Source organism: Ictidomys tridecemlineatus, chromosome 3 (assembly GCF_052094955.1).
Source record: "Ictidomys tridecemlineatus isolate mIctTri1 chromosome 3, mIctTri1.hap1, whole genome shotgun sequence".
NCBI classification, from domain to species: Eukaryota; Metazoa; Chordata; class Mammalia; order Rodentia; family Sciuridae; genus Ictidomys; species Ictidomys tridecemlineatus.
In genome coordinates, this window is record NC_135479.1 from 62,300,757 (window position 1) to 62,325,673 (window position 24,917).

At 39.7% G+C, this 24,917-nt stretch overlaps 1 protein-coding gene across 1 annotated transcript in view; it reads left to right on the forward strand.

Annotated features, from left to right (window-relative positions):
* Positions 1–944: 944 nt before the first annotated feature.
* LOC110599559 (uncharacterized) overlaps positions 945–24,917 on the forward strand; it is a 77,399-nt gene continuing 53,426 nt past the window's right edge. The window contains exons 1-2 of the mRNA XM_078041103.1: positions 945–1,387; positions 5,468–5,643. Of these exons, the coding sequence (XP_077897229.1) occupies positions 945–1,387; positions 5,468–5,643 (619 nt within the window). The remainder of the gene's footprint in view (positions 1,388–5,467; positions 5,644–24,917) is intronic.

Here is a 24,917-nt window from a genome sequence, read left to right on the forward strand (position 1 = left end):
GCTATATCTAAAACGTTCCTCCATTCCAGGACTATCCAATCCAATAATTGGAAAATCATGTTTTATCATGATGATATCCAGCAATCCTACAAATTGATTGTCGACAGCACGATTTTTTTTATTTTTAAAAGTTTATTGGTGCATAATAATTGTACACAATAGTGGGATTCATTGTGATATATTCATACAGGCACGAAACACAACTGTATCAACTTCATTCCCCACTACTTCTCTTGTCCCTTTCCTTCTCCCTACCCCGACCCCCTCCCTCTACTTTCTGTTGTCATATGATCTCTCTTCTTTTTTCCTCTCTACCTTCTACACAAAAGAGAAAACATATGACCCTTGGCTTTCTGAGTCTGGCTTATTTTCACTTAACATGATGTCTATAAATAGCATAATTCCATTCCTCTTTATGGCTGAGTAAAACTCCACTGAGTATATATACCACATTTTCTTTATCCGTTTATCCACTGATGGACATCCAGGCTGGTTCCACCACATGGTTATTGCAAATCATGCTGTATAAACAGAGGCATATAGATATCTTTAGACTATGCTAATTTTAATTCTTTTGGATAGATACTGAAGCGTGCTACAGCAGGATCATATGTTGGGTCCAATCCTAGTCTTTCGAGAAATCTCCATACTGATTTCCATTCTGGTTGTACTAGGTTCCACAGCTCCTCTGTGTTGTCCTGAGGTGAGGACAGGATGAGGTGGTGGCCATCAGACACAGGATCCCCTCGTCAGCCAGATAGAAGGGCCGGCGCAGCACCACGTTGTCCATCCGTGGGGTCTTAATCAGCTTCCCATACTCCTTGTTCATCCAGCAACTGGGACCAGATGCCCGCTGAGCCCAGGAGGACCTCCAGGCATTTACCAGCGCTGGATTAGCAGGTGGGGGTTGGGGTGGGGAGGGGGAGGCCCCGCCCCCAGACTGCATGGGTGCCCGGAGGCCCGCGGGCTCCACACTGGCCAGCCCTTGCCGCTCCTCCTCATCACCCAGGCCCGGGGCTTGGCCACCGGGAGGGCCACCGCCACCAGGCCCGCCAGCCTCACCGCCGCCTGGAGTGAGGTCCCAGCTCTTGTCCCCACTTTCTTCCCTGCGAGTCGCGCTACCTGGCCCCACCCCTAGACCTTGGACCCTCAGACCCGCTCCTCCCCCTGGGGTAGGCCACGCCCGAAGCCCGAGACGCGTGCGTCCTCTGGCCCCGCCCCCCGCCATCCGGGGCCCTCAGGTGCTGCGGCTGCGCGTGGAGCAGGTGTTTGGGTCCTGGGCACGCTCTCTGGCGGTGCGGGTTGGCGGGCTCTGGCGTTACCAGCAGGGGCAGGGTGGGGCAGCGCGGCGGCTCGCAGGGTCCGGGACCCTCGGGGGAGGCTGCAGGTACCGAGGGAGACTCCAGCCTCGCGTCCCCAGGGAGCCCCCGCTCTCTCCCTCCTTCCTTCTCGAGTGGGCGGCGGGGACAGGACCTACCGCGTGGCCCCGGGGTCCCCCGCCCCCTCTAGGCGCCTGGGGGGAGCCAACTCCTTATCCTGAGACCTGAGACAGAGCCCTTCAGAGAGCAGGTCCCCAGCCAGCGGGGGATCTCATCTCCCATCCCTAATGTACCCGCAGCCCTGAGTTTTTGCTAGTCGCGGAGGTTTACCTACAAAAGAGTGGTTTTATTCCACCCCGTACTCAACCCCGCAGAGGTTGAGGGGTTTTGTTTTTTTTAAAAAATATTAGTTGTAGATGGACACAATACCTTATTTTATTTAGCTTTATGTAGTGCTGAGGATTCAACCCAGGACCTCACACGTACTAGACAGGTGCTATAGCGCTGAGCTACAACCCCAGACCCCAGATGTGCTTTTTAAGCTACTGTTCTGCTTTACAATGTTTTACCCCTAAATATGGTATATTGATGATAAGGGTTTAATTTTCTTATTTTAATGTTGACTCAATTTGGGTAATTAAGGTGTGTAAGGAATATGAAAATGTGGAATGGGGCTTTGGGGCAATAGGAAGGATGAGCTCTTAATTTTTTAAAAAAGAATTTAAATACCCAAATAAAAATAATTTACCCACCTTATTGACTTTTAGCTCAGAGTCTGAAAATTGTTGCCTAACAAATTTAATAACAGATATATGTCTATGATAAACAGCAAAGTAAGGGAAGAAAAACCAAAATTTTCAGGAATTTAGTTTTGGAACACACATACTTTCACCTAGACTTTTAATATCTCCTGATTTTTGCTTCATCAGGATGGTGTCACAAAACTCTTATGTGCTCCAGAAAGAGGAGTGGCAAGGAAATGTCATTGCTTCCCAAACCAGGGAGAGTGTATGTGCTATGAGACAGTGAGAGTGTAGTTGTGGCTGGCCTTAATCAGGTGCCCTTGCTTCCTCTTCTGCAACGGACCTTCAGGTTCTCAGCGGAGCTGGGCATGAGGGCAACAAGTCTTGGTGTCCTGTGCTGCTCTCCTCTTCCCAGGCCTGTCCTGTGCCAGGGTACTAGTGGAGGACCCACCTGTCCTATACCCCGCTGCAGCATCAGGGAGGGAGGTACAGGCATAGATGGCTTAGGCTGCTCTGGGTCCTGAGTGTCTAGAGCCCCACCTCAGAGACAATTTGTGTCTTTGTTGGATAAATACTGGAGGCTGTGTGTATTGTCCAGGAGAGAAGTGGGAGCTGAGTTCCAGTTGAATTAGAATTCAGGACCCAAGAAGGATGACTGTGTTAATCCTTCCCATTTTCAAGAACTTCCATTTCTCTTTCTTTGCATATTTTTGTTTATTTCAATACTGTCATCATCTGTCCCTGCCTTTGTCAGCTTTTTATTCCCCCAGTTCAAGACCACTAAATATTCTCCAAATCTTTCTGCCTCAGCTTTACATTGTCCCATGAGTGCCACAATTTGTGTTAAGTCAGGTCCTCAGTCTCATCCACTTTATGACAAGCCTGGATGTCATCGTCTCTTTCTGAAATCACATGGAGATTTTCTGGTGGCAGATACAGCCTCTACCTCATTTTCTTTATTGATTGATTTTTTAGAGTCTTAGGGGTGAGCCCAGAGCCTCATGCATTGTAGGAGAGCACTGTACCCCTGAGCTGCAGCCCCAGCCCCTTTCTTCATTTTAGTACAGACTCCAGTGGCAGTTACTAGAAGATTTTAGATGAAGAAAAATCCATTTACTGATTTTTTCCTGTGATTCAAGCAAGTTTCATCACTTGAGTTGAGTGATGGAAGCCCAGTTCCTTGTTGCTCCTGGTACTTAGAGTGACTTTGTACTCACTGTCAGTTCCTCTACTCGTCCTTCTGCACAGAATGCTTTTGTGAAAGTATGTTTTTTTAAATGCCTTTATTTTATTTGTTTGTTTTTAGGTAGTGTTAGGAATTGAATCCAGTGCCTCAAACATGCAGGGCAAGTGCTCTTCCCCTGCACTACAGCCCCAGCCTGTGAAAGTATGTTTTAATTCACCAGATATCAGACTTGTCATTTGATAATAAGAACCCAACTCATTTGCTCATGAACCAATATTTGTTGAATGTCTGTGATATGTGAGGTGCCTTAATTGTTGATTCAGTAAAGATCCTTGTCTTGTGGGGTTAATATTCTAGTGGAGGGAGACATACAGAGAACATGATAAATAAGTTATCCAGTATATTGAAAGTGGTAAGCACTATGGAAAAAATAAAGTGGTATGGCCAGAAATCAGAAGGGATGATAGTGAGAGGGTAGAGGGGTAGAGTAAGCCTTGTGGTGAAAATGATGTTGGAACAAAAACTGTAGGAGGGGTGGGATTGAGTCTAATAGAACCACCTAGATTTAGGCATTTTGTGGCAATGAGCAGCAGTAGGAGGACTGATCAGAATAGAGTGTGACCAGGCTGAGAAGGGGGCATGGAGCCAGGGGAAGGACAGGGACTGATCATAATAAAGGACTGATCATAATAAAGGAGCGTGGGAGCCACTGTGAGACCTTGGGCTTTGGCCATGGGCAGAAGAGGAGGTTGTCTCATGGTCTTGAGCAGAGGCCTGTGTAGTCTAACTTCACTCGAAGGGCAGGTTTCTCTGCATGGAGCATGGACTTCAGGGATATTCCAGGAGGGGCAGGCCATGGTCACCTAATGGGGTGGCATGACCCAGATAAGGGGCAATGGTAAGATGCAGAAAAGAGAAGAGCTTTTCCATCTAGAAAAGAAGAGAGCTCTAAGAAGTGGCTCTAAGGTTTCTGTCCTGAGTTACTCAGAGGAAGATTGTTGCCAGTAAGTGAGCTGGCACAGGTTTTTTTAGTGAAGCAAGTTTTTTTGGGGGGAAAAAGAACAGTTCCGTTTAGGGTAGGTTAAGTCCTGAGATGCCTTGATACACATTCCAGTGGAACCATCAAGCAGCAGTGGGACTTTGAGATCCTAGTTCAGAGGTGCATGGCTGGGGGTAGGAATGTGAGAGTCACCAACATTTACAAAGCCATGAAATCAGATGAGAAGCTCAAGGGATGAGGGGAGACAGGAAAAGACAAAAGAAAGTCTTAGGTGGAGGTCAGGCAAAGGGAAACCAGCAGAAGAAACAAGGAAGGCATGGGGAGACCAGAGAGGGGTGCCCTGGAAGTGGTGCGCATTAACCTTATGAAGGGACAGGGGTGAACAGCTGCAGAAGATGCTGCTTAGGGGACAAGAATTAGGATTGAGTGTTGACTGGTGCATTTAACCACTTAGAGGCCATCGACCTTGGTGAGAACAGTTTGGGGGTTGTTTGGGGGACCAGAGCTTCTTTGGAATGTGTTTGGGAGAGAATGAAAATGTCTGAGTCAGAGACAGTGAGGGTAGACACCTATCCTGAGATGTACAAAGGGGAGCAAAGAGTTGGGGCTTCAGAGAAGGTGGTTATGAATCATAATTTTTAATGGAAGAAGGACCTGAATATTTTCAAGCTGATGAGTATGAGCAGAGGAGTGTGACAGATGATGGTGCAAGCAGGGAGGGACGATTGCTGGAGCCAGGAGTGGGTGGGGAGTAGTATAATGTTTGAGAAATCTCTGAGACCAGTACTCTGTCAGAAGACAGCTTCCATGGGATCCTACCACCAGGTGCATCTGTATTCTGCAAGTTGGCCTGTGCTCCACCATTAATCAGAGAGGAAATTTGGACACTAGAAATACTCCAAAATTGACTCTAATCCTCATTGCCTATTTCCTGCTGACAACACTGGTCTCAAGGAGGAAAAGAAACTAGAGTCATCAGTTGAGAAGAAATGTGGGGAGAGCTCATGGAGATATGAGAAGAGAAGACATCACTGGTTTCTGTGTTTTACACCTCAAGTCTTAGAACAGGGAGATAATAATGTTATTTTTGTTATTTTGGTGTTGGGGATGGAACCCAGGGCCTCAAGCATGTGAAGCATGCTCTACTAGTGAGCTACACCCCCAGGTCAGGAGGGAAATCTTAAGTCTCACACCTCTCAATGGGATTTTCTGTGCCTAGGTTACAGGGATGTGAACACCTCCATCGTGGAGCTCCTGATTATGGTGTACACCTGGAAGAGCTCTCCTGCCAAGAGCATTATCAGCGTGATCTCCTGCTTTCCTTACAGCAAGCAGTGCAAGATGAGGAAGAGGCTCCATCATCTAAATTCTTGGCTTCCATGATGTGCAAAGCCGGTAAGAAAGGCAGATCCTTGACAACTGACTGGGAGCCTGGGGGGCTTATTTTTACAGAAATCATTTCAAGGCATTCTCTTAAGCAAATGAGAATGCTGAACAGAAGGAAAACAGTGATGCTGCTTTTAAACCCCACTAGTTTGTGCAGTCCGTCCTTCTCCACAAGAGAGATGTGCCATGACCCCCAGTGATACCTGAAACAGTGAGTGCTAGTAAACTCTGTAGGTGCACTGCAGTACTGGGGCAGCAGATCTCACAACTGAGATGGCTACTAAGTGACTTCAGGTGGATAACATTTGTAGCATAGATACACTAGATAATGGGATGATGTACCTCCTAAATAGGACAAAGCAGGGTATCATGAGATTATGCTACTCAGAATGATGTGCACTTTAAAATTTATTAATTGTTTATTGGAATTTTCCATATAATCTTTTTGGACCATGGGTATCTAAAATCACACAAAGCAAGCTACAGGGAAGGGATAGAATTGGGGGACTAGTAAAATGAGAAATTCTGCAGAGAATTCTGTTTCCAACTCCATAACCATGGAGGTAATGAGAATGACTTTTGTTTTCATTTTTTCCTAAACACTTTGTTCAAATTTATATTGAAATGACATTTTACTATGACATTAAAGTTGTTTTGAAGTCATTCTGAACCTGCTAGTAGAACCATCCCAGTAGTTACATCTGTTCACATGATCTGCCTCCATCCCATACCACTGCCTCCTTCCATGCAGGGAACTACTGTCGACCTACTGTCTTGGATCTCCTGTCATTTTTCCTTTAATTTCCTTTTTAGGTACGTTCAATTCATATATTTAATGCTCAATTATATATGTATGTTTACATTTTTAACTTGCCAAGGAAAAAACTGTAATCTTTTGAGTGTTTCACTTGGTGTTATATAGTAAGAAGTATGTACACAACTGGAACTCATCCCTGTTGTTGTACGTGCAGTTATCCATTTGACTACTGAGAAGTGCTCTTTGTGCAGCTGGATCTCAGCCTATTTCTCTATGTCCGTTTCAGTTGTTTCTAGGCATTCCCTATCATAATAGCTCTCCTGTGAACACATTCAGTATGTCTCCAGTGGTACACAAGCCACTGTGTATCTTAGTGAGATTGCAAAATTGCATGGTGTGTGAAAGTTTGATTTTTGCAGAGCAGTTGTGCCAACTTATATTCACACTAGCAATGAGATTGATATCCTGGGGATCCATCTTTGCTTCAATGCTTACGCTACCAAATTTTAAACTCTTGTTAGTTGAATGCCTGTGATATGGTATCCTGTTGTTTTGATGGATGGATCTGATGACTAGTGAGGTTGAACATAACTTCAGATATTTTCCCTCCTCATTGAAAATGTGTTACATCCCTTTGTCTATTTAATAGTGGTTTCATTTGTGTGGTTCTTAACTGAGATGTAGGCATTCTTTGTTTCAGTCTTGATTTGTTGGTATTCGTTTCACTTAGATTTGTCAGTTTGTAACATATCCATCTTTTAGCTGTGTTTGGGGAATGTTGGAAGCAAACTTATTAAGTATTTATCTCACAAAGTGAAATTCACACAACATAAAATCAACAATTTAAACATAAAAACTCAGTAGCATTTAGTTAATTCACAATGTTGAGCAGCCCCTATCTGTGTCTAGTCCCAGAACTTCTTCATCACCCCAGAACATCCTAAACCCATTAAGTAACGACTTCCCGTTCCTCTCACCCACCCCTCTGTCCCCATTGCCTGAAACCACTAATCTGCTTCCTGTCTCCAGGGATTTGCCTGCTCTATAGATTTCATATAAATGGAATTATAGAATTTATTCTTTTTTAGGGATTCTTTCAGTTAGCTAGAAGTGTGTGATGGTTCTGGTTTCTCAACATTCTTACCAACACTTATTCTCTGGTAATTTTTGGTTATAGCCATCTGGTGGGTGTGAAGTGTTATCTCATTGTAATTTTGGATTGCATTCCCTAACAAGTAAAGACATTCAACTGACCATTTGCATATCATCTTTGGATAAATGTCTGTTGGAATCCTTTGCCCATTTATTAATTGAGTTACCTTATTATTGTCCCAGGAGTGAACTCACACATACACACACTGATAGGTAGAAGATAGGTAGATAGATGGATAGATAATGAATTCCAGATTCTATTGGGTAGATGATTTTCAAATATTTCTCCCATTTTGCAGATTGTCTCACTTTCTTGATAGTGTCCCTTGATGCACAAAAAGTTATAATTTTGAAAAATTCAGGGTAGCTATTGTTTATTATTGATCTATTTCTTTTTAAACATTTTTTAGTTGTCAATGGACCTTCATTTTATTTATTTGTATATGGTGCTGAGATTTGAGCCCAGTGCCTCACACATGCTAGGCAAGCACTCTACCACTGAGCCACAACCCCAGCCCTTTGACCTATTTCTTTGTCTTTTTTTCCCCAATACTAGGGTCAATCCCAGGACTGTTTGTTTGTTTGTTTGTTTGAGATGAAGCTTCACTGTTGCTCATGCTGGTGGTCTCTGTTTTCTAAACATATCACAGTTCTAGCTCTTCCCTGTAAGTCTAATCTAGTTTGAGTTATACATTGTATTATGTATTGAGATAAGGGACCAACCTCATTCTCTTTATGTGGATATCTAATTGTCCAGCACCATTTATTAGAAATTATTCTTCCCCCCATTGAATGGCTTTAGCACCTTGTGGTCGAAATCAATTGACATAGATAGATGAATGGTCTACCTCTGGACTTTTAAGTTGGTCTGTATATTTATCTTGGCAAGTTTTAAATCAAGTTGGGAATTATGAATTCTCCAGTTTTGTTCTTTTTCAAGATTTTTTGGCTCTTTGAAGCTTACAACTCCATATAAATTTGAAAATGAGCTTTTCTGTTTATGCAAACAAGGTGTGAATTTTGGAATTTTGATAGGGGTTGTATTAAATCTGTGGTCACTTTGGACAGTATTGCCATCTTAGTCTTCAACCTATGAATACAAGATTCCTTTCCATGTATTTAGATATTAATTTCTTTAGTGTACACGTCTTTCACTGTCTAACCTAAGTTCAGTTTATTCCTAGGTATGTTACTTTTTGATATTACTGTAAATAGAATTTTGTTTGTTTGTTGGAATGTCCATTGGTGGAATATAGGAACATTACTGATATTTGCATATTGCTCTTGTACCCTGCAATTATGCAATATTATTTTTTAGCTGTAGTAGTCTGTTGTGGGTTTGTGTGTGTTTGTATTCTTAATGTTTCCTGCATGTAAGAACAGGTCACATTCATATGGAATTAGTTTGACCTCTTTCTTTCCAATGTGAATTTTTTTGATGCCTGATATTTCTGGGCAGACCTTTCAGTGCAGTGTTAAACACAAGTAGTGAAAGTATCATCCTTGCTTCAGACCTGAACTTAAGGGCAAAAACTTTCACTCTTTCACCATTAAGTCTGATGTTGGCCATGGGTTTTTCACAAATATCCTTTTTTCATATTGGGCAAATGTTCTTCATTTCCTGGTTTTCTGAGTCTTTCTGCCATGAAAAGGTATTGGATTTGTCAAGTGCTTTTTCTGTTTGAAAATAATTCTATGTTTTTCTCCTTTATTAATTCTAATATTGTGTGTGTATGTGTGTGTGTGTGCGCGTGCATGTTTTTTTGCTGGGAATGCCTTTATTTTGTTAATGTACTGGGTAAATCTGACTTGTGTAATTTTATTAGTCACATTTGTTATTCTTTGAGCACTTTTGTGGCTTTTAATTTAAGAAGCCTTTTAAATTTTGGTTTATATTGTACTTAGCTATTTTGTTTTAGGAACTATTTGTTTCGCATGAATTATTTCTCACTTAGTAACTTTTCCAAATAACTGCCATGTACTATACTTAAAAGACAACAGTTTATAGATCTCAGGAGCTTTTTTCTGGTAAGAATTGAGGGCCTCCCTACACTCCAAGTTATCTAAGCTGGTCATGATCCTCCTACCTCTATCAGTTTAGGCACTTTATAGTGAAAATGACTCAAGAACTTTGGAAAGAGAAAAATCTACAGTATCTGCTTATGTAATTTCATGTGATACACATAAAAAATTAAAATGCCAATTCAGAAGATAATATAATATCTTTTTCTTTCTGTTTCCTCCATTTTTAATTATTTGTTTATTTATTGGGAGAAAGGATCTTGCTTTGTTGCCCAGGTTGGTCTCCAACCCTGAGCTCAAACAAGTAATCTTTCTCATCCTCCTGGGTAACTGTGACCACAGGTGTGCACCACCATCCTTGGCTATGACTTTTCTGTTTTTTGCTTTCTTTCTTTTGCAGCCTTATATATAACATACTCAGAAAACGCCTGGGCTTAGTCATCTCAGGTTTTTTTCTTACGCTGGTTTATTACTATCATTTAACCAGCTACTGAGTTTCTCATTTAGACCATAATGACTTCTTCCTCCTAAATTTCTTGTTCTTTTTCATTATAACTGTTCCTCCTTTATCTGTATGATTTCCTTTCATAACCTCAGAAGAGAGTGTACCACTGTGTACCACACTAATTTGATTAGAGTCCTTTTATTTGTTTTATTTATTATTTCTTTGGTTGTCATATCTTACTGGGGTGGGTTTTTGCTATTTGATAATGTTTGATGAGACAAGGAAATACATGAGACCATTTCAAAAGAATTTCAGAAAAATAAAGAAGTGTCTAAATGAAAATATGTTCTGCTGCCTTCCTGCCTGGGAGCACGGGATGAGGTCGGCTTTCCTGTTTTTCCGTGTATCCTTCTTTGAATCAGTTTTTTGTTTGTTTGCAAAGTTTCTCATATGGTAGGCATCCTACATTGTGCTAGGTATTAGTTCAATTGATATTAAAATTGATGGGTATAATTGTGAGGAAACACAACAGTTGAAGCCAGGCACAATGTGGTTCCTGCTGTAATCCCAGCAACTTTGGAGACAGAGATAGGAGGATCACAGATTCATGACCAGCTTGGGCAACTTAGTGAGACCCTGTCTCAAAATTAAAAATGAAGAGGGCTGGGATTAACTCAATGGTAAAACTCCTCTGAGTTCAATCTCCAGTATTATTTTTAAAAAGTGGGGGGAATATACTTGAAGGAAATAACATAATGTAATGAAGTGGTTAAATTTTAAGAATGTAATTTAACAATTCTGTCAAGTTTAAGTCAGAAACAAACTTCAGCTCAGCTTCAAAACAGTTTATCTTCCATGTGCTCAGACCTTGAAAGTGGGTACATCTTTGACTCTAATCATCACTAGTACTTATTACTTCAGTTTTCAACATTAAAAGATTCTAGGTCGGGTACCATGATACATGCCCGTAAACCCAGCAATTTGGGAGACTGAGGCAGGAGGATTCCAAGTTCTAGTTCATCTTGGTGACTTAGAACTATTTTAAAATACAAAATTGAAAAAGTGGCTGGGGACAGATCAATGGTATAGCACTCAGGAAACCTTACCCTCTCTCCTCCAAAGAAAAAGATTCCAAAGCAGCAGCTGATACTTTAATTGGATGTGTTTGTTTGCTTTTTATTTCAGGGCTTTTTAAAAAGTAGTACAAGGATGATTGCCCTTTCAGAAATTTGTTTCTTTAGCATGTGGAAGCCACAGCATGTTGAAATAGTCATCTGTGTACCACACTAATTTGGAATTTGACAGTTAACTTGGATTCGAATTGGGTGACTCTCCTCATTATACTGTGAAATTTCATGTAACTGGAATCATGAGAGGATTTTCTGTTTACTTTATAGAACCATCTTTGTATCAGTTATTTGTTCACATTAGAGATGTGAGCTAATCACTGATTATCCTATTTTTTTCTTAAAAGGAATCTGTGTGTCTCACACCTTAGTAATACTTTCTTCCTAGTTAAGCATTCCTTCTATTTCCAAAGGAGACTTTTGTTTTGAACTTCTCTTTTTGCAAAACTTCCAAGGAATCAGAGGACAGTTCTGAGTCTTGGAGCATTCCTCTTCACTGACTGTCAGCGTGACCTTTTAGAGACATGGTGGTAATCCTCCACCTCTTGTCTATCACATACCCCAGATCATAGGAATGCAATCATTGTGGCCAAGTCTCCATCCCCAGCTAAGAGGTAGGTGGGATCTCATACCTGTCCTTGGTCCTGCTTCTGAGGATGGTTCTGATCAAGTCCCAGGAGTTCCCAGTCAGATGTTGGTGGTACCCCTGGAATCCCTTCTTGCTCTTCCATGTACTGATTTTAAGATTGTCCTGCCAACTCTTATTTATTTTCAGTTTATTTCCCCTCCCCTCCTCATTGCAGCCAGTGACTGCCAGTCATATTTCTTTAGAAAAGCCATCCATATCTGGGGAATATTAATTAGCACCTCCTTCCCTGCCAGATGGGCAAGCACTTGTGGGTCTTTAAATCTGCCAGTTAAAATACTGGTGAAGGGGCTGGGGATGTAGCTCAAGCAGTAGGCGCTCGCCTGGCATGTGTGTGGCCCGGGTTCGATCCTCAGCACTACATACAAACAAAGATGTTGTGTCCACCGATAACTAAAAAGTAAATATTAAAATTCTCTCTCTCTCTCTCTCTCTGTCTGTCTCTCTCTCTCTCTCTCTCTCTCTCTCTCTCTCTCTCTTTCTCTCTCTCTCTCTCTCTTTCTCTCCCCCTCCCCCTCTCTCACTTTCTCTTTAATAAAATAAAATAAAATACTGGTGAATATACCTTGAGGTTGTTGGCTGCCTCTTATTCAAAGAACTAAGTCACTTATTAACAGAAATGTATCTAGTTGAGAGGCTACCTATTTGTACATATTAAAAGGTAACATTTTAAGAAACTGAAGCTCCCTGAGCCAAACAAAGAGGGCAGCCCCGAGTCTGTACAGTGAATTACGTTTAGCATGAATTAACTGGTGAGTCAGGGATAGAGTACTTCAAATTGGACTTTGGATGACAGAATTTCATATGGCATTATTTTCTATAGAAGCCAGTCCATTGGAGAGAGAAGGAACAAAAGCACAAGTAGGAAAAAAGGCTTTTTTTCCTTAAAATAGGTCTTCTAAAATGATTTTTCAGTTGTTTACCTTATGTCTGTCGATCATTTTTAAAAATATTTTTATTTTTTTTAATTGTTACTGGACACAATACCTTTTATTTATTTATTTTTATGTGGTGCTGAGGATCAAACCCAGGGCCTTGCACATGCTAGGCAAGTGCTTTACTGCTGAGTCACAACCCCCTCCCCTCTGTGGATCATTTTCGAGTCCTATGATATGAAAAAAAGCATGAAGTACCTCCACACTGGACCCAGGTTCTATTAATTTCGAAGAATGAGGACAATGGCCTATAGTGAGATATGATTTTATAAATCTTGTGGATAAGTTGTTGGATATTATCAATTAAACCTGACAATGTGTATGCTTAGTATATTAAGTACAATAAGTTGGTCTTGGGACAGGTGCCCTGGAAGCCTTCCCTGGGCTTTCTCTAACCGCATTCTTCTCATAGAGGTTGTCACTATCCTGAAAAGTGTCCATTTTTGTCCTCACTATTCTTTACAGTCTGTGGTGAGAATGTATTTCCTAGTGCTTTGTTTTTTGTTTGGCTTATTTGTGATATTACCATAAATGATTTCTCTGTGTACTCTTGTTCAGTAGTGTTATTGAGATTAACCTGCTCAGTGACATGGAGCTGGATATTATTATTTTTCACTGTTGTATGAGTTTCCCTGGTGTAACTGTTAGGCATCTCATTTATCTGTTCTCAGGCATTGAATATAGAGGGTTTTTTTTAAAAAAAAATTTCCAAATAACACTGCTTTAAGCAAGGTGATTGTAGGTTTGAGGAAAACCCTAGCAACTCAAGAGACATCCTCAGGAACTGACAAGACCCTATCTCAAAATTCAAAAGGAAAATGATGAGGGGTATAGTTCAGTGGTAAAGTGCCTTGGGTTCAACCATCAGTATCTAAACAATAAACATTTAAAAAATAAAAAACTTTGATCTGTGTGGCATTTACTTTATTAAGGAAATTTCCAAAATTATGTGACCTAAGAGAAAAGAGACAGCACTGATTTGAAAAATGCAGACTAGGCATATCCCAGGGCTGGAATGATCAGGGGTTGCTGGGGACTAAGGGGCCAGGGGAGAGGGAGTGGTTATGGATACTTAATTCAGGAAAATGTTCTGGAACAACATAGTGGTGACTAGTGCAGAGTTTTGAGAATAAACTCAATGCCAATAAACTGAATCTTTTAAAAATGAATTATTTTTTTTCCAAAAAGCTAAATTTAACAAAATATATACATAAAATAAGAAGAAGCAAAGAAGCCATGGCAGGGCAGGTTACGGGCAGCTCTGGGGTGGGAACAGTTGTAAAGGTGTGCTTCACGGGTGTAGCTGGCTGAGGGGGCCTCTAGGAGCTGTTGGTCCATTACCTCCATGTGCAGCCAGTTTGATGGGAGCCTAGAGAAACCAGGAGACATGGAAATCAGGGGCTACCTGCATCCCAGATGTTTGTAATGTGGGTTTTATATATATATATATATATATATAAAATCATGGCATCTGCAAACAGGGGGTAATTAGATCTCTTCCTTTCCTATTTGGACACCATTTCTTTTATTCTCACCTCTTTGTGTGACCAATACTTCTAATAGTATATTGAACAACAGTGTTGTCTTGTTTCCTGATCTTACAGGAAATGATTTCAGCTCTTCTCCATTCAGTGTGATGTTGTTTGAGGTCTGTCACCCATTGCCTTTATTTTGTTGAGGCACATTTCTTTGATTTCTAATTTTTGAAGGTTTTCATTATAAAGGGATATAGAATTTTACCCAATGGTTTTCTGTAATGATTTAAATGGAGTTGTGATTTTTAATTTGGATTCCTTTACTGCACCAAATACCTTTATGGACTTACACATGTTGAAACATCGTTGCCTCCTTAGGATGAATCTCATTTGATGGTGGTGAATGATCTCTTTGGTGTGCTATTGGATTAGGTTCGGTAGCATTTTGTTGAATATTTATGCATCTGTGTTCATCAAGTATATTAGGTCTTTTGTAGTTTTGTTTGTTTGTGTGTTTTTTTGTTGTTTTTTGGGGGGGGGTTATTTTTTTGCTTTGTAGTGACTCTGCATGCCTATGGCATATGAATAGTGCTGTGCTCATGGGTTTGGAAGGATTCCCTCTTCAGTATTTTAGAAGAATTTGAGAAGAATTGGTAAATTGGTGCTCTTTGTTTGTTTTCTGTTGTTTTTTGTTGTTGTTGTTGTTTTGTTTTTTCAGGCATAGGGATTGAACTTAGGCCTAAGCCAGGCAAGGCAAGCACATTACCACTGAGCTACTGCCTTCACCCTGAATACATCTTTAAATGTTTGATAGAATTCAGCACAGAAGCCATCAAGTCTTGACCTCTTCTTTACTAGGAGACTCTTCATTGTTTATTCAGCATCTTAACTCAGCATTACACTGAGTTTTCCATTTCTTCATAATTCCATCTCAGTAGATTGCATTGTATGTATCCTGCTAGATTACCAAACTTCCTGGAGTGTACTAGTGGACTCTTCACAGGAGTTTCTCATGATTCTCTGTTTTTCTGTTATGTCAGTCCAGTGTCCCTTTTTCTATTTCTGGTTTCATTTAAGTCTCCCTTTTTTCTCTTCACCTAGCTGAATGTTTGCTGACTTTTTCTTAAACACTTGCTTTTAGTTTTGTTGATCTTCTTCTATTGTTTCCATAATTTTTATTTTATTTATTTCTGCTCTGATATTCATTATGTCCTTCCTTTATAACTTTTGGGTTAGTTTGTTCTTTTTCTAGTTCTTTGATGTGTTGCATTAGCTTTTTGTCATCTTAGATCTGTTTTGATGTGGGTGTTCACTGTTATAATCGTCTCTCATTGACCTTCTTTTGCTGCATAACATAGGTTTTGATACAGGACCATGGAATCAGGTAGGAGGCTGAGTGCTGGGGCCTGCCCTTCCTTGGTGGATTTCTCAGTTGGTTCAGCAGTTTGGGTGAGGCCAGGCCCATAGAAAGGAATCATACTGAGCTTTCTGATAAAGTTTCTGTTTCCAGTCTGAGAAACCGCATTCTATACCCATCTTGGCTGTGCTTTGAACAGCCCAGGCTTAAATATTTTTTAATTAATTGAAGGTTGGAATCTAGATCTGTTGTCCTACATGTAGACTAGCAGAAAGTTGAGAATGCCTTTCTCTATCATGAGTGCAGCTGGACCCAGGGTAGGAGTGTCTAAGTAGGAGTGTCATTAAAATAAAGATCCTAATGTCCATGTCAGAAGATAGGACTTTCAAAATATTAGAATCTATGGAGGTAAAGCTAAATGACAGGTATAATTTACAAAACAGCATTTACACTGACAAGCACAAAAAGAAATGGTTGTTTCTCTCTCTCTCTCTCTCTCTCTCTCTCTCTCTCTCTCTCTCTCTCTTTCTCTCTTTCTCTCTCTCTCTCTCTTCTTTTTGAGAAAGGTCTCACTAAGTTGCTCAGGTTGACTTTGAACATGTGATTCTCCTATCTCAGTCTCTTGAGTCACTGGGATTACAGGTTTTCACCATCATACTAAAATGTATGTCTATATTTTAGTGGTACTATTTTCACCAAATTTTTTGTTTTAAAGTAAAATGACCTGAAATAATTATGTTTTTCATAAAATGAGCATGCTTGGTTAATTCTATCCTTTTCCTGAGGTGTAGTCAAAATCCTGATCTTCTTGAAGATGAGAAATAAGGTATATACTTAAATAAGAGAAGTTAACATAGATTAGCTGATAATTCTGAAAACTGTGATTATCTTATTTTGCTATCCTGAAATAAGCAGGTGTACCTATTTGTCTTTCAAATTTTCCTTTACTTTGGGAAAGATGGTATATGTTTAATAAGACGGTATATGTTATCCATATACATTGTGAAATGATTACATAATCAGTCTAATTTATGTACACATCCCCTCAAATACCTACCAATTTGTGTGTGTGTGTGTGTGTTAGGAAAATGGCAGACATTCTCTTTTAGCCATGTCAGTTGCACACTACATTATTATTAACTATTGTAACTTCTCTACATTTAATCTGTTATTCAACTGTATAAGTTGCTTACATATTTCTGGTGTTAGCCACCATCAAGTATATGCTTTGCAATGTCTCTCCCTCTATTTGACCTTCTCATTTTGTTGCTTGTTTTCCTTGCTGTGCAGAAACTTGTCAGTGTGATGTCCTGTCACTTGATTATTCTTGCTCTCCTGCATGTGCTTTCAGAGTCACAGTCATAAAGTCATTGCTAAGAGCTATATTATGGAACTTTCCCTGTGGTGAGCCGCCTCTACCGTTTATGCAGACTATGGTCGCCATTACAAGATGGTGCTGACTCCGCTGTGTATGTGACAAACAACTCCTTATTTGGGAGAGTTGGTGCACGGTTTTTCAGCACCCTATGAGAAAGTTCCATGTGGCAGCTTCGCATTGGGGCTTGAGATGCTTTATTAAGGCTGGGAGGGGCATCCGAGGGATTAGTAGAAGAAATATCAAGGGCCTGAATAAACCACTGAAAGAAGATTCCCGAGTTGCGTCTTCCTTGCAGGCAAGGGGTCGCGACATTTCCCCTAGTTTTCCTCTTAGGATTTTTATATTATAGATTGTATGCTTGGTGTCTCATCCATCAATTTATCCCACTTCCACAACAGAGTCTGAGACTCCAACAAGGAGGTCCTTGAGCCTTCAAAGTTTGAGTGGGTCAGTGTTCTGCCACCTTGTGTCCTTACCCAGTCTTTGTGTGGCTCTGAAGGACTTGCAGGAGGTAGACAGCATTTTGAAAGAACCTGTGTGCACCAGGGACTAGAGGTTGGTGAGCCTTTGATCCTTGGAGTGAACAACTACAAACTCCATGTTATGTCAGGAAGGAAACTGTGGCTTCTCATGAATCCCCTCCACAATAATCAGAATTTTTAGAGAAAGGTTGGTGGGTAGAGGAGCCAGGAACAGGCATACCCCTTGTTTTCCTTAGGGATTTCCCAGCCCTGAAATCCTGTCATCTCTCCTCCTTCCATGCTGGTTATGCTGTCTGGATATGGGCTAGCCATGTCCCCTGGAGGTACTGCCTTCAGTGTCTTTCTCCTTTTCCTTTGTTACTTCCCAGGGTCCATCCCCACTGTTGAATGCCACTGTGGTGGCAGTATGCTTGTGTATGTGTATAAGTGTGAACGCACGTGTGTTCACACATCCCTGGAATCTTAGGGGTTCTCTTGATAAAGTAAATCCTGTAGAAGATGGAAGAGCCCTGGTTAGAATCCTCCTTTCTGTCATTTGGAGTTTTGAATTTTGCTCTTTTTTGAAGTTTGATCTTCATTTACTTGAGACTACTCATTTGAGTTTATCAGTGTTACACTTCAATATGCAAAAATGTCTGTCTGGTTAGAGCTGTGGATGGTGGAAGGGTAGGGGTTACATGAGGTAATTTCTTTTTAGGCAGTTGAGCATAATTGACATAACATGTATTGCACATATTTAAAGTATAAAAATATTTAAATTTTTGTATATATAAACACCTTGGAAACCATCACCTGAGTGATGAAAATGAACTCATACATGCTTAATAATGAACTCACGTTTATATCCCCTTAAGTTTCCTTGTGGCCACTTGTCATCACTTTCTGTCCTCCTATCCCTTGCAACCACTCATCTGGTTTATGTTCTGGCCCTGTAGTCATTCAGTGTGTGCTTCTTGTAGGGCTTATTCATTCAGTGTAATGAATTTCAGTTTCGTGTGTGGTGTCCTTTGTATGTACCACAGATTGATTCTCCATTCATCTGCTGGTGGACATTTGTGTGTCTTAGATTTTGACCTTTACAAATAAAGCTGTTGTAATTATTTTTGTACAAATCCTTGTATGCATATATGCTTTCGTTACTGGATCAAATAATAGATGTTTATGTTTCTTCAAAGTAGCGTTTCAGGGTTCCAATTTCTTCATGAGTGAATTCCTAATCCCTATTCTTGTGTTTTCAGCCATTTTCTCATTTCATTTTGTACAGTGACCCTGAGGCAAGGTTATTTCTCTTTTATAAACCTCAATTTCTTTTGCCTAGGAGTTAATTTAAAAGAAAAAAAATAGAATCACCTCTAATCATACCATATTTGTGTTGTTTCAAATTTTTATGTTAGTTTACAAAATGAGACGACTGCCAATATGCTGATAAATGTATTCCTTTAGAATTTGAGTATTTTAGTACTAGAGGATTAGGTAATTATTCTTTTCCTTCAATGTATTTACTTAGTTTTTAGTTGACAATAATTTAGTTACATTTATGGGGCACAGTGTGTTTTTATTATTTGTTTTAATTAGTTATACATGAAAGAATACATTTATGCACTTTGATATATATAGATGGGATATAATTTCTTATTTTTCTGAGTGTACATGTCATGTTGGTCATATATACATACAGTAATAATGTCTGTTTCATTCTACTAGCTTTCCTATCCCCACATCCTGTGCCCTCCCCCTCTCATCACTTCTCTTTACCTAATCTAAGGTAATGCTATTTTTCTCTAGTGCCCCCCACACACACCTTATTGTGAATTAGCATCCACATATTAGAGAAAACATTTGGCCTTGGTTTTGTGGGATTGTTTTTTTGACATGAATACATTGCAAATGATTCAGTTCATTTACATACCCACTGCCTCCCTAACTTACCTTTTGGTCTTTGTGGTGAGAACATTTAAATCCCTTAGCAATGAAATATACAATTTTGACTGTGGTCATCATGCAGAGCAGTTAGTTGGTCAATAAATTTTCTTCCCCAATCAAGGAGACCCTGAGCAAGTTTTCTAGACAGAGTTCAGGTGGCTGCTGCTTGGTTGGGGTGCCTGCTCCTGTTCTTGTTCAGCCTCCTCTTTTGCTCCAGCTGGGGCTGTCTGTGGACCTGCACATGGTGCAGGTGGGAGCATCTCCGCTAGGTACCATGCACATTGCTGCTGCTGGAGCCCCACCCAGCTTTCATGTAATGTGTGTGTGTCCATCCCTCCACCAACCTGTGTTTACTACATCCTAAGTGTCGAGTGCCTTGTCACAGTCTGAAAATTGCCTCTGCCTGGGCCTCCACCCAGGTGTGTGACATTCACAGGGATGGTTGACCTTTTATTGCCCTTTGAGGAAATTCCAGAATCTGTGAAAGCACCTTTTGACCTCACCTAAAGCAAAGAGGATTAACTTTGGCAGGATCTTAGAGACAAAGGCTACTGAATTGGTGAGGGTTGGGGTGGGGTGAAAAGAAAAATCAAGAGTCCTGTGCAAGGATCCCGAAGAAACATTGTAACTGTCGTGTCCAGGGTGCCTGGATAGATCAAATTGTGTTATTGTGCTCTTTCAGTTTTTTCTTTTTTCCTGAAATGATTTTTAAGCTGCTTTTTTATATTCTATGAGGCCAATATCACCCTGATTCCCAGACCAGGCAAAGACACATCAAAGAAAGAAAACTTGAGACCAATATCTCTTATGACATAGATGCAAAAATTCTCAATAAAATTCTGGCAAATTGAATACAAAAATATATCAAAAAGATAGTGCACCACAATCTCAGGGATACAAGATTGGTTCAACATAGGGAAATCAATAAATATAATTCATCATATCAGTTATCTCAATAACATCATTATCTCAATAGACTCAGAAAAAGCATTTGACAAAATACAGCACCATTCATGCTCAAAACACTAGAAAAACTAGGTATAACCAGAACACTTGCATCAACATAAGATTAATTTGTAATGAAGCCCCTCTGGAATAAGATGGTCATCATGTATGTTCTGGGGAGGACCTACTAAAGTCAAAACTCCCCTGACAGACATGAAAGAGGAGTTAAACATCTGAATGATAAAGACAGCAGAAGGTGTCACTGAGGTCTCCTGGTAAACACCAAATATTAATAAATCAGGAAGTGGCATCATTTTCTTTGACATTCTTTGCTCAGAGATGATCCTCTCTTTTTCTCTTGAGAGTGGTCTTTGCTTGATCCTTACTTTACTGATACTCACAGTGAAATTCTCTTGCTAGACATTTTGTGCCTGACCTTAAACTTTCTTCTACCAGGACACAAGAACTGAGGTTTGGAGCTTCAGCTCCTCACACTCCTGTGACAATAGGACAATAGGACTTCAACACTCTTATTTAAATAGATTCAAATTTCCATCCATGACGCTCCTTTTTGCCTGAAGTACTTTCTTTAATGGTTTTTGCAGTATAATATAGTTTGTTAGCTTTTGAGTGTCGCAAAGAAAAAAAAAGAATCCCTATTTCATCTTTATTTTTAAAGGTTGGTTGATTTTGTTGTTGTTTTTCAGTAAAGATGGTGTTCCATCAGCCTCTTGTTGTCATACTTCCTGATGAGAAATCTACTGTTGTTTATCTTTATTTTTCTGTGTATAATTCTGTTTCACTCCAGTTCCCTTTAAGGTTTGCTTTTTCCTTTTCATTTTCAACAGTTTCAGTAATGGATCATTTCAATAGATGGAGAAAAGGCATTTGACTAAATACAGCACCTTTACATGTTCAAAACACTAGAAAAACTAGGGATAACGGGAACATATCTCAACATCGTAAAGGCTATCTATGCTAAGCCTCAGGCCAACATCATTCTAAATGGAGAAAAATTAAAGGCATTTCCTCTAAAAACTGGAACAAGACAGAGATGCGCTCTTTCACCACTTTTATTCAACATGGCTTTTGAAACACTGGCCAGAGCAACTAGGCAGACGAAAGAAATTAAAGGGATACATACAGGAAAAGAAGAACTTAAATTAGCATGATTTTCTGATAATATTATTCTATACCTAGAATACCCTGAAAGTTCCAACAGAAAACTTCTAGAACTAGTAAATGAATTTAGCAAAGTAGCAGAATATAAAATCAACACCCATAAATCAAAGGTATTTCGGTATAATTTCTGTATACCAGTGACAAATCCTCTAAAAGGGAAATGAGGAAAACTACCCCATTTACAATAGCCTCAAAAAAAAAATAAAATATTTGAAAATCAACTTAAAGAAAAAGGTGAGAGATCTATACATTGAAAACCTCAGAACCCTAAAGAAAGAAATCAAAGAAGACCTTAGAAGATGGAAAGATCTACCTTGCTCTTGGAGAGGCAGAATTATTATTATCAAAATGACCATACTACCAAAAGCACCATACCAAAAGCCCTATACAGATTTAATGCAATTCTGATGAAAATCCCAATGGCATTCCTCATAGAAATAGAAAAAGGAATCATGAAATTCATCTGAAAAAATAAGAGACCCAGAATAGCTAAAGCAATCCTTAGCAGGAAGAGCGAAGCAAGCGGCATCACTATACCACACCTGACACTATACTACAGAGCAATAGTAACAAAAACAGCATGGTATTGGCACCAAAACAGAGTGGTAGACCAATGGTACAGAATAGAGGACACAGAGATTAACCCACAAAATTACAGTTATCTTATATTAGACAAAGGTGCCAAAAACATGCACTGGAGAAAAGATAGCCTCTTCGCCAAATGGTGCTGGGAAAACTGGAAATCCATATGCAACAAAATGAAATTAAACCTCTGTCTCACCATGCACAAAACTCAAAGTGGATCAAGGACTTAAGAATTAAGCCAGAGACCCTGTGTCTAATAGGAGAAAAAAGTAGGCCCTAATCTTCATCATGTTGGATTAGTCCCTGACTTCCTTAATAAGACTTCTATAGCTCAAAAATTAAAATCAAGAATCACTAAATGGGGTGGATTCAAACTAAAAAGTATCTTCCCAGCAAAAGAAACAATCAGTGTGGTGAATAGAGAGCCTACATCTTGGGAGCAAATTTTTACCACTCACACATCAGATAGAGCACTAATCACTAGGGTATATAAAGAACTCAAAAAGCTAAACACCAAAAAATCAAATAGAGCCGCCACCCGCACCCGCAGGGTGGGCAGACCTGCAAACAACCGGCAGAGCAAGCCTAGCGGCCCGCCAGCGCGGTAGACAGATCACCCCAATTAGAGGAGGAGCACAGCCACTACCCGCCCTGCAAGGGAGATTTTTCAACTATACAAGAGCAATATAAATAATTAGGGGGAAAATTTCATAAACACAACAGTTTCACCAAGCAGAAAGAAACGCAAGCAGTATGAAAAGACAAGGAAAGAAAGGACCACAAGCAATACAGGTCAACTCAACTTTAGAAGAGGTAATAGCTGCAACAGAGGGAATGTCAGAGAGAGAGTTCAGGATATACATGCTACAGATGATCTGGAGTCTCATGGAAGACATGCGACAGCAAAATCAGACAATGAAAGATCATGTTGACAAGGAACTACATAAACAAATCCAGGAAGTAAAAGATCAATTTCACAGAGAGATAGAGGTAATAAAAAACAAACAAATAGAAATTCTAGAAATGCAGGAAGCAATAAACCAACTTAAAAACTCAATTGAGAATACTACCAGCAGAGTAGATCACTTAGAAGATAGAACATCAGACAATGAAGACAAAGTATTTCAACTGGAAAAGAACATAGACAGCTCAGCAAGACTGCTAAGAAACCATGAGCAGAACATCCAGGAATTATGGGATAATGTTAAAAGACCAAACTTAAGAGTCATTGGGATACAGGAAGGCACAGAGCTCCAAACCAAAGGAATAAATTTATTCAGTGAAATAATACGAGAAAACTTCCCAGACTTGAAGAATGAGACAGAATCCCAAATCCTAGAAGCCTACAGGACGCCGAATGTGCAAAATCATAAGAGATCCACACCTAGACACATTATAATGAAGATGTCCAACATACATTATAAGGAGAGAATTTTAAAAGCTACAAGAGAAAGGAAGCAGATTACATTTAGGGGTAAACCAATCAGGATAACAGCTGATCTCTCAACACAGACTCTGAAAGCTAGAAGATCCTGGAATAACATATTTCAAACACTGAAAGAAAATGGGTTCCAACCAAGAATCGTGTATCCGGCGAAATTAAGCTTCAGGATGGAAGATGAAATTAAAACCTTCCACGATAAACAAAAGTTAAAAGAATTCGCAGCTAGAAAACCATCTCTTCAAAAAATCCTTGGCAAAACATTACAGGAAGAGGAAATGGAAAATAACATTGAAAACCAACAGTGGGAGGTAGGACAGTAAAGGGGGGAAAGCAATCAAAGAGGAAAACAAATCAGGTCTAGTAACATTAATAAACAAATATAGCTGGAAGAACAAACCATATCTCAATAATAACCCTAAATGTTAGTGGCTTAACCTCACCAATTAAGAGACACAGGCTAGTAGAATGGATCACAAAACAAGACCCAACAATATGCTGCCTACAGGAGACACATCTGATAGAAATAAGATATACATAGACTGAAAGTGAAAGGTTGGGAAAAATCATACCATTCATATGGACTGCGGAAACAAGCAGGAGTGTCCATACTCATATCTAATAAAATAGATTTCAAGCCAAAGTTAATCAAAAGGGATAAAGAAGGACACGTCATACTGCTCAAGGGAACCATACACCAACAAGACATAACAATCATAAATATATATGCTCCAAATAATGGTGCAGCTATGTTCATCAAGCAAACTCTTCTCAAGTTCAAGAGTCTAATAGACCACCATACAATAATCATGGGAGACTTCAACACACCTCTCTCACCACTGGACAGATCTTCCAAACAAAAGTTAAATAAGGAAACTATAGAACTCAATAACACAATTAATAACCTAGACTTAATTGATATATATAGACTATACCACCCAACATCAAGTAGCTACACTTTTTTCTCAGCAGCACATGGAACCTTCTCAAAAATAGACCATATATTATGTCACAGGGCAACTCTTAGACAATATAAAGGAGTAGAGATAATACCATGCATCTTATGTGATCATAATGGAATGAAACTGAAAATCAATGATAAAAGAAGGAAGGAAAAATCAAGCATCACTTGGAGAATGAACAATAGGTTACTGAATGATCAATGGGTTTTAGAAGACATCAAGGAGAAAATTAAAAACTTCTTAGAGTTAAATGAAAACACAGACACAACATATCGGAATCTATGGGACACATTGAAAGCAGTTCTAAGAGGAAAATTCATTGCTTGGAGTTCATTCCTTAAAAAAAGAAAAAACCAACAAATAAACGATCTCATACTTCATCTCAAAATCCTAGAAAAAGAAGAGCAAAACAACAGCAAAAGAAGTAGAAGGCAAGAAATAATTAAAATCAGAGCTGAAATTAATGAAA